Source organism: Manacus candei, unplaced genomic scaffold (assembly GCF_025592945.1).
Source record: "Manacus candei isolate 608988 ecotype Guabito, Panama unplaced genomic scaffold, ASM2559294v1 h1tg000034l, whole genome shotgun sequence".
In the NCBI taxonomy this organism is placed as follows: domain Eukaryota; kingdom Metazoa; phylum Chordata; class Aves; order Passeriformes; family Pipridae; genus Manacus; species Manacus candei.
The window spans coordinates 13,490,865-13,505,011 of record NW_026138082.1 but is presented as its reverse complement, the minus strand read 5'-3'; the positions used below and the strand labels follow the sequence as shown (position 1 = coordinate 13,505,011).

At 38.2% G+C, this 14,147-nt stretch overlaps 1 protein-coding gene across 3 annotated transcripts in view; it reads right to left on the bottom strand.

Annotated features, from left to right (window-relative positions):
- The window catches only part of CDK19 (cyclin dependent kinase 19), a 126,240-nt gene that overhangs the window by 41,093 nt on the left and 71,000 nt on the right, over positions 1 to 14,147 (bottom strand). For all 3 annotated transcript variants that reach the window (XM_051792186.1, XM_051792189.1, XM_051792188.1), the window contains one exon: positions 491 to 548. In XM_051792186.1, coding sequence (XP_051648146.1) covers positions 491 to 548 — 58 coding nt within the window. The remainder of the gene's footprint in view (positions 1 to 490; positions 549 to 14,147) is intronic.

Genomic DNA, 14,147 nt, shown 5'->3' with positions numbered 1-14,147 from the left:
GTTTTGAACTATTTTTCAAGGCATGTCTCCTACTTGATTTGGAGGAATGAACTCCAGAATCAGTCAGTATATACTGTTACAGAGGTGTATTTTAAAAGTAAGCACTGATATATAACTCAAAAATTCTCTCTAGAAAGAGTCTTGTAACAGTAAGAAATGCTCAATGGGAAAGTACAAAATTGGGCGTATCCTCAAACCCACACATTTTAAATCCAATTTAAATCTGCAACTTATCTTTTATACCACTTCACTTAAATCTTTCTGCTTCCAAAGTTATGAAATGCCAAGTATAATTTTCTTGCTGTTGCCCATACAAATACAAGCATATAAATCAATAATTATTAGCTGAATGTTTTCAAACACAAGAAAATTGATGAATGCAGAGTCCAATATGAAAAACTAATGAAGATCTCTTTCTGTCTTACACTGAAGATCTGTTTTTTTAAAGTAACCCCTTAGCTATGCAATGAAATTTTCTAAAAATGTTTACCTATTTTAACTCTTCCTCTTTCAGGGCCTTCACCCATTACCAGAATGTTTGCTGGTTTCTGGAAAACAAAAAATCAGAATTTTTAGTTGATCAGCCTTTGGTGATTATCTTCAAGAAGAATAAAAATATGTACGTTCATTTTATAACTAAAACATTTCTAGAAATATCCTTAGAAGTCTAAGATTACCATACCTTTATGTTTTGCTGACATTTAGTTATTATCCCTAGTTACCAATTTCACAATTAGAAAAACAGAAAACTACTTTGACGTTTCACTGTAAGAAATGCAATCTTTAACTACATTTGCATTCCTATTGTTACCAGAATGATTAAGTTCAGTGGAAAGATTTTCTTCTACAGGAAGCAGTTTTATGCTACACATCAATAACCTAGCAAAACCCACTTTTGCTAGTATAACTTACTGAAAGTGATGCCAAATCTTGGTATGCAAATGAGTATGCATCAATGAGTGTCAGTTTTATTATCGTCACATATAACTCAATTTTTAGAGCTGTGTTTGTTTTTAGAGTATGAAAGAAAAAAATCACATTGGCAAAAGAACTTTTTCCACAAAGTTGATTTCATGCTTGAAAATTCACTTAAAACAGGAATGTACACAGACAGCTATGTCCACAAGCTTTTGACAGTGTAGACAGCAGCTTTGCAAGTAGAACGAAAGCTTTATAGACATTTTTTGCAATCCATAGTTGTTTGCAACCAGCTGCTTGTGAACACCACATAAAATCTGCACATGACATCACAGCAATTGTTCTGCTATTAGAATCTAGGTTCCCTCAGACATCAATAATCATTCCTTGGAAACTTTTCCCTATTGTTTTAACAGCTGTAAAAAAGTAAACAAGATTGAAAACATAAAGTGATTTGAATGAAGAGATGCATAACAAACTTTCAAAGCAGAATTTTTGGGAAGTTAATCCCAACAATAATTGTATTTAAAATCCCTAATGCCCAGAGAGGTCCACTCAAGTAGGATTTGTCCAAGAATATGAAAGAGATGTCCAGAAAGCCACCACCAAAATGTCACTTAAATTCTCAGTGCCTTGCCACTATTTACCTGAAATGAGACACTCAAACTAGGGTTACTAATTCTGCTCAATATTACAAACCTTTAGCTTTTTTGAAAAAGCAAACCAACCACCACCAACAACAAAAAAAGTACCCTACCTATTCTTTCTCTTTCCCTGGGACGCTGTTCTCACTTCCCACCTCACATCCAGTGCTAGACATTGCTTCTTCCCTGGCTCCAACCACAACCTCTCTTTCCAGATGCCATTGCCTCTTTTATTACTTCTTTTTTAATCTACAATTGTCAACGCCATCCCTGACTTTTCATTCCCCAACATATATTTGGAACCATTCAAGAGGCAATATGCACTCCCTTGGAGAACACAAGAGCTATTTCAATCGATCTTGAGCAAACACTCACCAGCAAATCTAGGGAAGATAAAAATTATGCTTGCTCTTAGCTAATATTTAAGGATAATAAACTCAACACCTCAAGGTGGCTGTCAAACTCCAGTTGTACATTTATGTATTACGCAGAATTGAACATTCCAGAGAACAAAACAATCCGATTCTGCATATTCAGTAATCAGGTAGCAAGGGAAGCATGCAAGTTCAAGCAAGGGAGCAAAATCCCAGTTTCCTTGCCAGAATTCTTCCTAAATTTTTGCCTGAAGAGTTGAGTATGATGAGTTTGCTGGACCGACAGGCTGAGGGCAATGGTATGAGGTTCAGCAACGCAAAGTGTTGTGTCCTGCCCTTGGCCCACAACAACCCCACGCAGCACTACAGGCTGGGGGAAAGAGTGGCTGGAAAGCTGCAGCTGCAGGCATTAGAACAGGCTGCTCAGGGAACTGATGGAATCACCATCCCTGGAAGCGTTCAAAAAAACGTGGATTTGGCACTTGAAGACATGGTTTAGTGGTGGACATGGGGGTGAGAGGTTTATGGTTGGACTTAATCTTAGAAGTTTTTTCAACCTTAATGACTCTGTGATTCCATGAATCACAAATCACTTCAATAGACCTTTATATTCAGGATTGGATTATGCACTATAAAAATGCATTTATTTGTCAAGTGAAGAAAGCTGATAAAAATGTAGTTACTGCACTGATTTATGGGTCAGGGTTTTTTCTAATTAGGTTGTAAGAAATAAACATTATAACACCAGGAGATTTACCAAGATAAAAATCAAAATCTAAGCATAAACAACAGGATTCTCAAAACATCTCACAAGAGTTACATTTTATCTGTGGCAATACAAGATTTTCCAAGTAGCAATTTCTTCATAGAAAAAAACTCCAACTATTTTATCCGCTGACATAATCCACAATATTCACAGAATAGCTGAGGTTGGAAAGGGCCTCTGGAGATCATCAAGTCCAATCCCCCTGCTTTTAGCAGGGTCAACTACACAGACTGGTCAGGCCTGAGCCCAGTTGAGTTTTAATCTTTTCCAGGGATGGAGACTCCACAGCCTCTCTCTAAAACTTCTAGTGTTTTACCACACTCACAGTAAAAAAAGGCTAGTCACACACTACATTTATGCCCACTGCTGCCTGTCCTGCCACTGGATAGCATTGCAAAGAGTCTGGTTTGGTTTTCTTTATTCACACTTACCAGGTATGTAGATGCATTGGTAAGATCCCACACAAGCCTTCCCTTCTTGAGGCTGAACAGTCCCAGCTCTCCCAGCCTTAGAAAGACTCCCCGAACCCCTAAATGACTTAGTGGCCCCACGCATACAGGAGATACACTAGGTTAGATCTGAACTATGGAAGCAAGGGACTTGTCCATTTATGTAATTTTTAAAGCCAGAATGTTTTGAAGAGATGTTGTTCTGTTTAAAATGTAAATCTGTACTAATGAGTAATCCACCTAGGACCAGGACCCCGCTTGGGCAGCCAGCAGAGAAGCAAGCTGATTTACAAACTTATCATAGTCATGTTGATTAGCTCTTGTGAACCTCTGTATCTGAGAGAGTCAGGGGAAACAGAGAAGGAATAAACTGGGAAACAACTAAAAACTTATTTCCAAAAGAACAAGCACTTCTCCTGAGGTACCACCATCAATGTGGAGATGACAGGCATTTCATGGACGGCAATCTGATGCCTGCAGGATCCCACTGATCTGCAGATCACTGTCTCAGTAGCAGCTTGAGTTCCTCTTGTTAATCAGAGCTATTATGGCTAGGAAAGCATTTTCAATGCATGTACACTGAACCAGTCAAAGAGTTAACACCGAGCTGATAGGGCTCATCTTTCTGAGATACAACATATGATATCCAGCTCCTGTGCCCATGAATTTTTATTTAATAAAAATATACAGCTTCAGAGGAGCTTAAAATGTAGGTCACATGTTTTGTGGTTGTTTTATATAATGACTTGAACACTGTAAAGTAAAACTCCTCACCTCCCCAGAGTCTTGACAATGCACATGCTGTGCTGAGAGTAACACAACCCATACGGAGCAGCAGTGCTTGGCTAAACAAGTGGCACCAAGGCAGAGTAGTAGAACTTCAGGTGCTCAGGTATGGAGCAAAGACTTTAGTTTACTTCAGAGAGATTAATGTGACATCAGAGATCCTCAGGAAAGTATGTAATGAACGTTCCATCGTGACATCAGAGATTGGACTGTTTAAGGGGAATGCAAACAACTTCTTGGAGAAGGTAGAATGTGTTAGCCTAATCTCTGTATACATAGCATTTTAAATATCAAAACATTTTACTCCAAAATAGTAATTTAATAGTCTACTATAAAGCTACAGTCTAGTATACTGTAGTTACTGGACAGCTGCAAAAAATCAGATTCAGAAACCAGGAATTAAAAAGCCCCATATCTCATGTTTGTTCTGGCTACATACAAGTCATAAGCAGCAGTCTAGTTCCTAAACAAATCCTACTGCTATCCGTGTGAGGAATAAAACAGAGTTTTAGGTGGAAGAAAACATGAAGAACCAAGCAGCAGCAAGGAGACCAAAGCTCGACACATACTTAGAGTAAATCATGTCTCTATCTGATAATTTTAATAAAGAAAGTTTGAGAAGCCCTGCTTAAAATTAACTAAATCCTTAGAGTAAAAGGTAACTCAACAAGGACTACACTTTCAACTAGTTACATCCCAATTAATACTTTCTCTATTTTCCTCATACTCTCCCCTTGCCGAGAACACAAACACCAGCTGGGAAGCAAAGTGATGCTGCTGCATCTCCACCTATCTAGTTGCTATAGAAACAACAGAAACAGTAAGAGTTATGAGTCTCACACTTAATGTAAGCTATAAAAATGAACAAATCTCTGCTGAGAAATACAGTTGAGGTTTGACTGTCTATAGAACAGCTGCAAAAAGAGCAAGGTCAGCAGCAACAAACAACTGCAGCAAAAATCTGAAAATTCTGCAAAAAGGGATGATGATGATTTAATAGGTTCTTTACAAGTAATAAGCATGGATAATAGTATTTACTTTTCTACATTGGTTGGAGAGAGGTAATAAAGCAATTGAAATCTTAAAAAAATATCTTGGTGGGAGAGAAATTAAAATATTGGGCTAAGAAGTGTGTTTCACAAATAATAGAAGTGTCATGACCAGAACTCGTACAGACACCCATGTTATCTGAATCAATATGCTTCTTATTTTAATATTTAGGCAGTAAATTAGAAGAAAGGTTGAAAGAAAAGAAACCATCTATGGTCTTAAAAGAGCATAACAGGTCAAACCAGGAATAACAGCCTAACAATAGGTTGCAATACTTTAGTTGTAATGGTTGTTATCTCTAAGTACAGTGGTGACACAATTCTTAAGAGATTTGGTGCAGAATTACAGTCCTGTAAGAAAACGTCCATAGGGATACACTACTTTCCATACACCATTCTTTATTGTTTATATCCAAACAAATGTGTTTCCCTTTTGGAATGTATCACTGGACAAAGAATAATCTGATATTAGGAGGCTTCTATTGTAAAAGAGATTGCAAGTCTTCCAGACAAAAGCTTTCCCCACGATTACAGAAACTGCCTTGTGATGAGGTCTTTTCAAGTCTCCATTATTTAAAAAAGCAATTGTAAACAGCACAGTGTTGATACATAGATGTACTTTCATTTCACAAGCCAAAACAAGAGCAATGGTATTTTTGTCTCGGCTTTAAGCACGCTGCTCCCCAAATGACAAAGGTCCTGTGTGAGATGACAGTGTTCCACTGCAGGCACTACTCAAAGGACTGCTGAGCTTTTCAGTTCAAGATTAAGAGAGAGATGCTGATTGTTCACAGAAATTTGAAAACAAAGTTTTTGTTCTTCTCATCTGTAAGGAAATGTAGGCACTTTCCTGCCTTACATAAACACTGTTCAAACCCAGACGCTGTGCTCAGATCAATAAACTGGCACACCGGGTACTAACGCTGTTGCTAACAACTGATCTAATTAATGCAGGATTTAAAAAAGAAAAGGTTCTTAAAAGGTTCTTAAAAGATTTTATTATGCACCACAAACCTCCAAATCATTATCACTTCCATTTGAAACACTTACATATATTGAAATGCATATAGGAAAATTGTTATCGTCACTTCCCTCTCTTTTTCTAGAAAAACATTTGGTCAACATTTTTCTGATACTGAAGCACTAGATGAAGTATACCATATAGAGCAAAGTATCTTCACACCTGCTTCTTTTTACAAGCCTTACGTACTGCGAACTACTATTAGAGACTACTCTGATTACACAGCATCACTTTCAACTTGGTTTTTCCCAGCTGTTATCCTTAATGTTACACAATAGTTCATTATATTTTGGCCTAGATTAGTAATCCATACAATTTTCTTTCACTGTTTGTCTGTTGAAACGATTGACCTCGCAAAGCAAAATCATTAACAAATCCCATCAAGCTATTTATCATTTCATTCAAATCAATATTATTTTTACAGATATTATCAAATTGAGTAAGACCAAATATATTAAAAAGGCAGTAAAATCACAAGGAATGAAAAGTGCTTTGAAATAGTATTTCATTCAACTGAATTCAAAACTCATTTAAATCTGAAAAGGACGAAAAAAATCAGAGGTAAACGCATTAAGTAAGTATATGACAACACAGGAAGCAAAGAGTTCCACAGAAGGGTTTTATAGCTAAATTTATATATTAAAAAAAAATCAGTCCAAAAGTTACTATGCAATTAAAAAAATGAAAATACAAAGAAAATTTGTATTGGGTTTCCATGACAAGGTTTTGGTGGCGGGGGGCGGAGGGGGGCAGTACAGGGGTGGCTTTTCTGAAAAGCTGCTAAAAGCTTCCACTATGTCTGCCAATGCCAGTCAGCTCCAAGACCGACCCACTGCCAGCCAAGCTCATCAACAACAGTGGTTGGGTCTGTGGGATAACAGATTTAAGAAGGAAGAAAAAAAGTTATTGCACAGATGTAATTGCAGTAAGAGAGGAATGAGAATATGCGAGAGAAACTCGGCAGATGCCAAGGTCAGTGAAGAAGGAGAGGTTGAAGGTGCTCCAGACACTGGAGCCAAAAATCCCCTGCAGTCTGTGGTGAAACAGGCTGTGCCCCTGCAGCCCATGGAGGTCCACAGTGGAGCAGAGATCCACCTACAGCCTTTACACGAGCCCCACACTGGAGCAGGTGGATGCCTGAGAGACGGTTGTGACCCCGTGGGAAGCCTGTGGTGGAGCAGGCTGCTGGCAGGACTTGTGACCCCATGGGAGACCCATACTGGAGTAGTCTGTTCCTGAAGCACTGTGCTCCATGGAAAAAAAAAAAAAGGGACCCATGATGGAGCAGTTTGTGAAGAACAGTAACCAGTGGGAAAGACTCATCTGAGAAGTTCATGGAGGGTTGCCTCCCGGGGGAGGGACCCACACTGGGGCAGGGGAAGGACTCCTCTCCCTGGAGGAAGCAGCAGCAGAAACAATATGAGATGAACTCACTGTTAACCCCCATTCCCAGTCTCCCTGTGCCACTGGGTGGGGGGAGGTGGTAGAGAATCAGGACTAAAGTTAAGCCCGGGAAGGGGGGGATGGGAAGGTGTTTTTAGGATTTGTTTTACTTCTCATTATCCTGCTCTGATCTTGATTGGTAATAAATTCAGTTAATTTCCCTAAGTCTGGTTTGCCTGTTATGGCATTTAGTGAGTGATCTCCCCCTGTTTGTATCTTGCCCCCTGAGCCTTTCACTGTATTTTCTCTCCCCTGTCCAAGTGAGGAGGTGTTGGTGGGCACCTGGCATCCAGCCCAGGTCAAACCACCATAAAATTGTACACAAAATTTTATGGATAAGTGTCACCAGACTGTTATCTTTAAAATACTCCCCAAATGTACCTGATTATCATTAGAAGAATACTAGTGACAATAAAAACATTTCAAAATGCATGGTAACCTTTTATCTCCACTCTTGCCCCTTATAAACTCATTTTAAAACTAAATGTGTACAGAACTGATAAAGACACGGAAGCACAATTCTGAGATATGGAAACTGGATATTCAGTCTTAAATCTTTGCTATCGGATTATGTTAGAGACTTACGTATTTCTTAGCAGCTAAACTGATATGGTCAAAATAGTCATTAACTCCAGATATCAGAAATTCTAATAGCAACGACTGCAGAATTTACCTGAGACTGATGGCAAAACATATTGCTATCTAGGAGTAGGAACAAACTGTACAGAAGATATCTGAAATATCTCTTTGGAATGCCTTAGGTAAAGATTTTGGTTAAACACATTCCTTGCTTGTACTCATTATGTGTTGAGAGAGGAAACAGGCTGTTTTCATATGGAAGCTAGCTAGCAAAGGAATCTTTTCATGTTTATATACGCCTATAACACTTTTCTCTGCACAAAAAGCAAAAGTAAATGAAAGCCAAAACACTACAACTATGGCCAGAGTGCAATCACAGACCTGCACATAGTGGGAAAAAAAAAAAGTCCCTGAAATAAACTAAAGGTCATCTAGCCTACAACAAAAGCAACAACATGACTACACAAGCTTCAATACAGACTGATTTAAAACAGCCCATGAACCTGGACACTTATCTGGAGGACCAGCCAAAATCATGCAATGCTTTGAGCTGGATGGGACCTCTGGAGGTCATCTGGTCATTCTCCTGCTTAAAACAGAGACAACTTTGAAGCTGCATCAGACTGCTCATAATAACCAAGGGAGCCTTTCTGGGAGGCAGTCTAACAAAAAAATTGTTTCCCACCAGCTAATCGAAATGTCTCTTGTTAAAACATGCATCTGGCCCCCTCCTCTTTCCTCTGCATATGTCTTAAGAAGTCTTCATCTTTTCTAGAACCCCCATCAAGCAGTTCAAGTCAACTCAAATCACTGCACGCTGCTGAGTGCAGCAGCAGCAAAGCTGACACACACAGAGCCATCTCTGTCCCCTTGTTATAACCCCATTGCTCCTTTGGCTGAACAGCTACACAGCTACATGTTTAACACTGGAAACACATATTTGAGATGACAGCGTCAGCCTAGAAGGCCAGTATCTAGAACACACTCACTATGAAACGATTTCATGAAAAAGAAAGACAGACCTTTCTACCCCTGCCTTCATCACATACAGACATATATTCCATTCAAGTCATGAATTCAAGTTATGCCTTCAGTTACTCTCGTATATAACCACCCTTGTGATAATGAAATCGGTGGTCAGGTAGAGTATTCATTTCTCTGTTTTTCACCTCATTTTTCATAGGTTGGGTGTTCTCTTGAGAGGTAATTAAGCATATACTTCAACTGACATTAATTCTTTAAATTCACTCCCCTCAGTCCTATCCAGGCTCTCCCCAGAAACGGCCAGAACATCCATAAGAATGCTTTGCTTCAGAATTCATTTGAAACAATGGTTTCTTAGGCAATTGCTAGAAAAAATATTTAATTTATAAACTCAAGGTATTTGATCATTGTTGTAACAGGAAAAGACTATTCACCAACTCTGTTCCCTGATTAACCAATGGATAATACAGTTGCAGTTATGCCATTGGAAAATTGACTGTAAACACAAGGGAAATATGAAATAAGAGTAATCACAAGAGGAGAATATAATTCTGGGCTACATAAAAGTTCAGAAATGAAACAGTCCTCCTTTCACACACCATTTCAGGTTTCTTATGGCTGACAGGGTATTAAGTTACTGCAAGACAAAAATGAAGATTCCAGACAACTCTGAATGCTGGGCATTGCTTCTATTAAAACAATCTTCTCAATGTACCAGTGTACCAGTGGTTTCACCCCAATCAATGGCAATGCAACTCAAGTGAAAAAGAAAAGAATGAAAAAACCTCACATTAAGAGAATGCCAAAACATTTGACACAAATTAAATTTTATGTTGCTATGCAACATTATCCAAAGCATTCTGCTGGTGCTAGTGCTGCAATAGCATACTTGAACTTAAAATGTTACATACAACCTTGAGAAGGACAAAGGAGAGGGAAGTCAGAAACAAAGAGGAAAATATGAACATAAATTATCAGTGAAAAATACAGTGTCATAAAGCAAACGTTCAAATAATATGCTGAATTCACATTGTCCCTGGGATTTTCAACACATTACAACACACACTCCAGCAAAATTCCCATGAAGCTACGCAGCAACCATTTAGTGCCTTGTCTTTGGACCTTGTCTGGGCAATCTGGGAGCACCAAGCACAGCATGGGACAAGACAGATTGTTCAACCTCTGCTACCCCATTTCCTAACAGTGAGATGTGAAGGCCCACCATGTACGGGAACAGAAGAACGACTCACCTCAGAAACAATCTGGAAGAACGTTCTGTTTTTTAATGTATGACGAACAGAAAACAGAGGGATAAAGCAGTCAAACTCTTCCTTTGTTGGGACTTCAAGAGGTATCCTGGATACCCCAAGACACTGCAGTCAAGCCAAGTCTTTGCATCTCTGCCATTGAGTTCTTATTATATATTCTTCACACATAATCTTTACTCAGAATATTCAACCCAAAGGCAAATAAACTGAGAAGATATTTGCACATGTAAAACATTACAAACACTACTATTTTCTTCACCTTTCTAAAGGCAAAAGCTGAGAGACAGTAAGTCTGACAACACTAACATAAGAAAGACTATGACTGTATTAAGCTTAGGACTAGAATTTAAGAGGAGTGGGAAATGAGATGATGAGATTCTCACCTGTTCCTCGCATTACTTCGCATTCATTTGTTTCTGTTACAGCAGCATGAAAATTAGATCCCATAAGCGGTAATTCTTTCAGTTGCAGCACTGAATTCCACCACTGCCAAATCCTAGTATTTGTTTTATACACTATTCTAATGACTCCTCTTGGTTTAGTAGGGTTAGTAAGGAGGATGAAGCCTCTCTACAATCAAACAAATGGCTGAAAGTGAGACTGCTGACACCTTCATAAAACATTTTCTTAATTGCCTTTCACAAGTATCTTTGGCAGTAAAACTCCAATACCTCCATTCCCCCGAGAGTCTGGTAGAGTCAAATAATTAACAAAGCTTTTCTGACTGCAATAAATAATATAGTACTGAATTAATAGATATAAATGTAACCCATTTTCATTACAATCCAGATTCTGCTTGGATAACTTAGACTGACTGACTTAAGTTGAAATATTAAAAGTCCTTTAATGGAAATTTCAAAGGAGGAAAAGAATAGGGTAGCACAGTTACCTGAAGTGGCTGCTTCCACTTTGAGTGGGTCTTAATGAGTCTGGTTTTGTATGATCTCTTTTTTCCCACGGACATGGGAATATAGCTGAAGGGACTCAGAACAGTGGAATAAATTTCCTTTGTTATTATTTTTGAGTAAAAACTTTTGACAAGATTTAGAAAATCAAATACATTAGAGGATTTTAACAATCAAAGGTTTATGTCTAATAATATTTCATATACTTTAATTAGCTCTTGTCAGTTTATTACATACATAATTTTGTAGCATCAAGCTACATTTTTTTATCCACTTTTCATATATGCTGTTTTTCTATGCTCATCATCTCAAGGAAAAAAAGGTGACATCTCACCTCTTCTCCCCACCTTCCTTCATGTTGAGTCTAAACACAAACTGACCCTTACCTACATGAGCAATTAAATGCCTGTTATACTACAGCATCGACTTCTCCTTTATGTGAAAATAATCTAGATCAGTGATTTACAATGTAACCTCAATCCTTATACATAGTCTTTCTTGGAGCATCATCTTAAAGCAAGCACTCAAGTTCCACTATTTGCAGGGCTAAGTTACGTGTTCCTTTTTCATCACGGTTTGTCCAGCAGATCAGTCTTCAGAAAGAAATTCTATCACCCTAATACAACCCTTAATGCCTACGGCAACAAAATTGGGATTTAACAGTCCTCTGGATCATAAGGTCTCACATTCATCATCCAGTTACCATGTTCTAGACAACTTACTAATGTATCACTTGAGGTAGCACAACCCCTGTGGCTTGCAGTGAAAAAAAAATCAACAGACTGCAAAGCAAGCAGATGGACAAAGTACCACTGCTCAGCTGACACACACATTATTACAGATACTCCATTTTATTTCCACTGTTATTCAGATGAAAAATTGTTTCACAACGTTAACCAGAGTTTAGAGGAGACCAGAATCCCCACATCATCTCAAGAGCTGTCCTGCATCACGCAGCCCACATCTCCACAACCGTACCCCTTAAAGCACGGCCCACAGGGAGCTGAAGTGCTCGTCCCCCTGCACCAACAGCCTGCTCTTGTTCTCAGGGTGCTGTGTCACGGCTGGGACTGCAACAATTCCTTTGGATGAAAAGGTACTGGTGAGATTTTATGAGGCGGTGAACCTCACAGGAGACAGAGAAAAACAGTTTTGGAAATACTGCTATGGAAGTATTCAGTATTAGACTTCAGTATTACAAAGTTAGCAAAGTACCAATACAATGATCCTCTTAGGTTTTTTTAGGTTCTTTTCATGTAGAAGAAAAAGAAAGAGGTAGCAAAGGCTATGTTTACATATAGATCCATAAGGTATATAGACTTCTACTTGGTTTCTGAAGCCTGAGTTTTATTCATCACCTGCCATTACTCCCACACACAAATGAGATTAGGAGATATTAAGTAGGACACCTGCATGTGTTTACATTCATTGTGACTTGATAATGTTTCTTAATACAAAGTATCTTTAATGTATGCACACTGTAAAATTTAGAAGAATACTGCATTCCCTTTTTGCTCATTTTATCATTAAATGCTATGAAAAGGAGCTTAACGTTCAGCTGGCATTCAAATTTTTATGGTATTCCTTCTGTAGTATAAGCTCCAATCTTTACTGCACTATAAGTCCAGTCTAACAATAAAGGTCTATATAGTCTAGATCTGCCTGAGGAATTGAAGACCCAACACATAAATTGACACTCATTCAGAATTATCAGCATCTCAAAACCATTTGAAACGTTCTCATCACAATTATTCATATAAATTAAAGATCACAAGTGCTTAAGTAGATTTTCCACCAATTTAAAATAATTTTCTAACAGGCCAGGCAGGAACAAGCATAAACCATTTCAATACAGAATGTACTTTCCATAATTACCATAAACAACTGAAAGGCGTATCTTGAATACTGCTATCCAAACATGAGTGAACATTGCCTACACAACAACCCAATTCAAGTATTTTATTGTTTGTTTATGCAACTTTTCTTGTATACAAAGGGTACAATAGGTAAAGTACTTTGAAAAGCTTAAGTTTGAGAAAGGCCAGTACAGCAACAAGGCACAGGAGCAGACACAAAGCAGTGCATGTTGTGTAAGGAAGAAACAACAACTGCATAGATAGGGCTCGGGGTTTGGTGTAAGGCAGGGAGACAACTTGAAGAACAGTAAACAGAGAGGGTCTTTCAAGCAAAGACTGACCCATAAAACATTGGAGCTGGTAGGAGCAAGGGTCAGAGAGGAAGGAAAACCTCTCAGCCACAGGTATAGCTGGTGGAGGCTATGAAAGGTATATATGAGCAACAGGGAAAAAAATGCCTTGAAATACAGAGACTGAAAACCTGAACTCACCTGAAGAAAAGAAAAATTATTTAAAGTTAAGATATAATATGCTGACTCAAAAATTATGGAAACCACAAGACTCTTGAACCTATTAAGACTCTCAAGCATTTATCCCAGTTACTTAGTTGCTGTATGCATAGTCCAAGATAGTGAAGTTTTCTTGCCTTGGAAAAATATTTTCCTTTATCAGATACCACATTATTTACACAGCTTGACAAATATTTATATTGTTAAAAAAGATTATTGAAAATCAAACAGTTTTACTTTAAAGGATGACATTTGAAATTTGTGTTTTAATATTAACAATCACAGCCTAAGCCAAGTTGGATGCAAAGGCTGCAAGTAGCTATGTACCCTGCCATCTTGGGCACAAGTATTGTTTCCTACTCATAACTGCTTCTGTGCTTTTCAGGTTTTCACTCAGAAAAACATCACTTGCTTATCCAGAAAAATTTTTCTTTTTGCAGAATACTTGCAGCTGCTAGTTTCAAACCAGCACCTTCACATTTAAAAATAAAGATTCTGCAGATACCAAGGCAAGGCATGCTGGACACAAGTAAGGAAGGTTCCTAACTCCACACCACTATCACTTTAGAGCTAGTAACACTGCTCCTTCCTTTCAA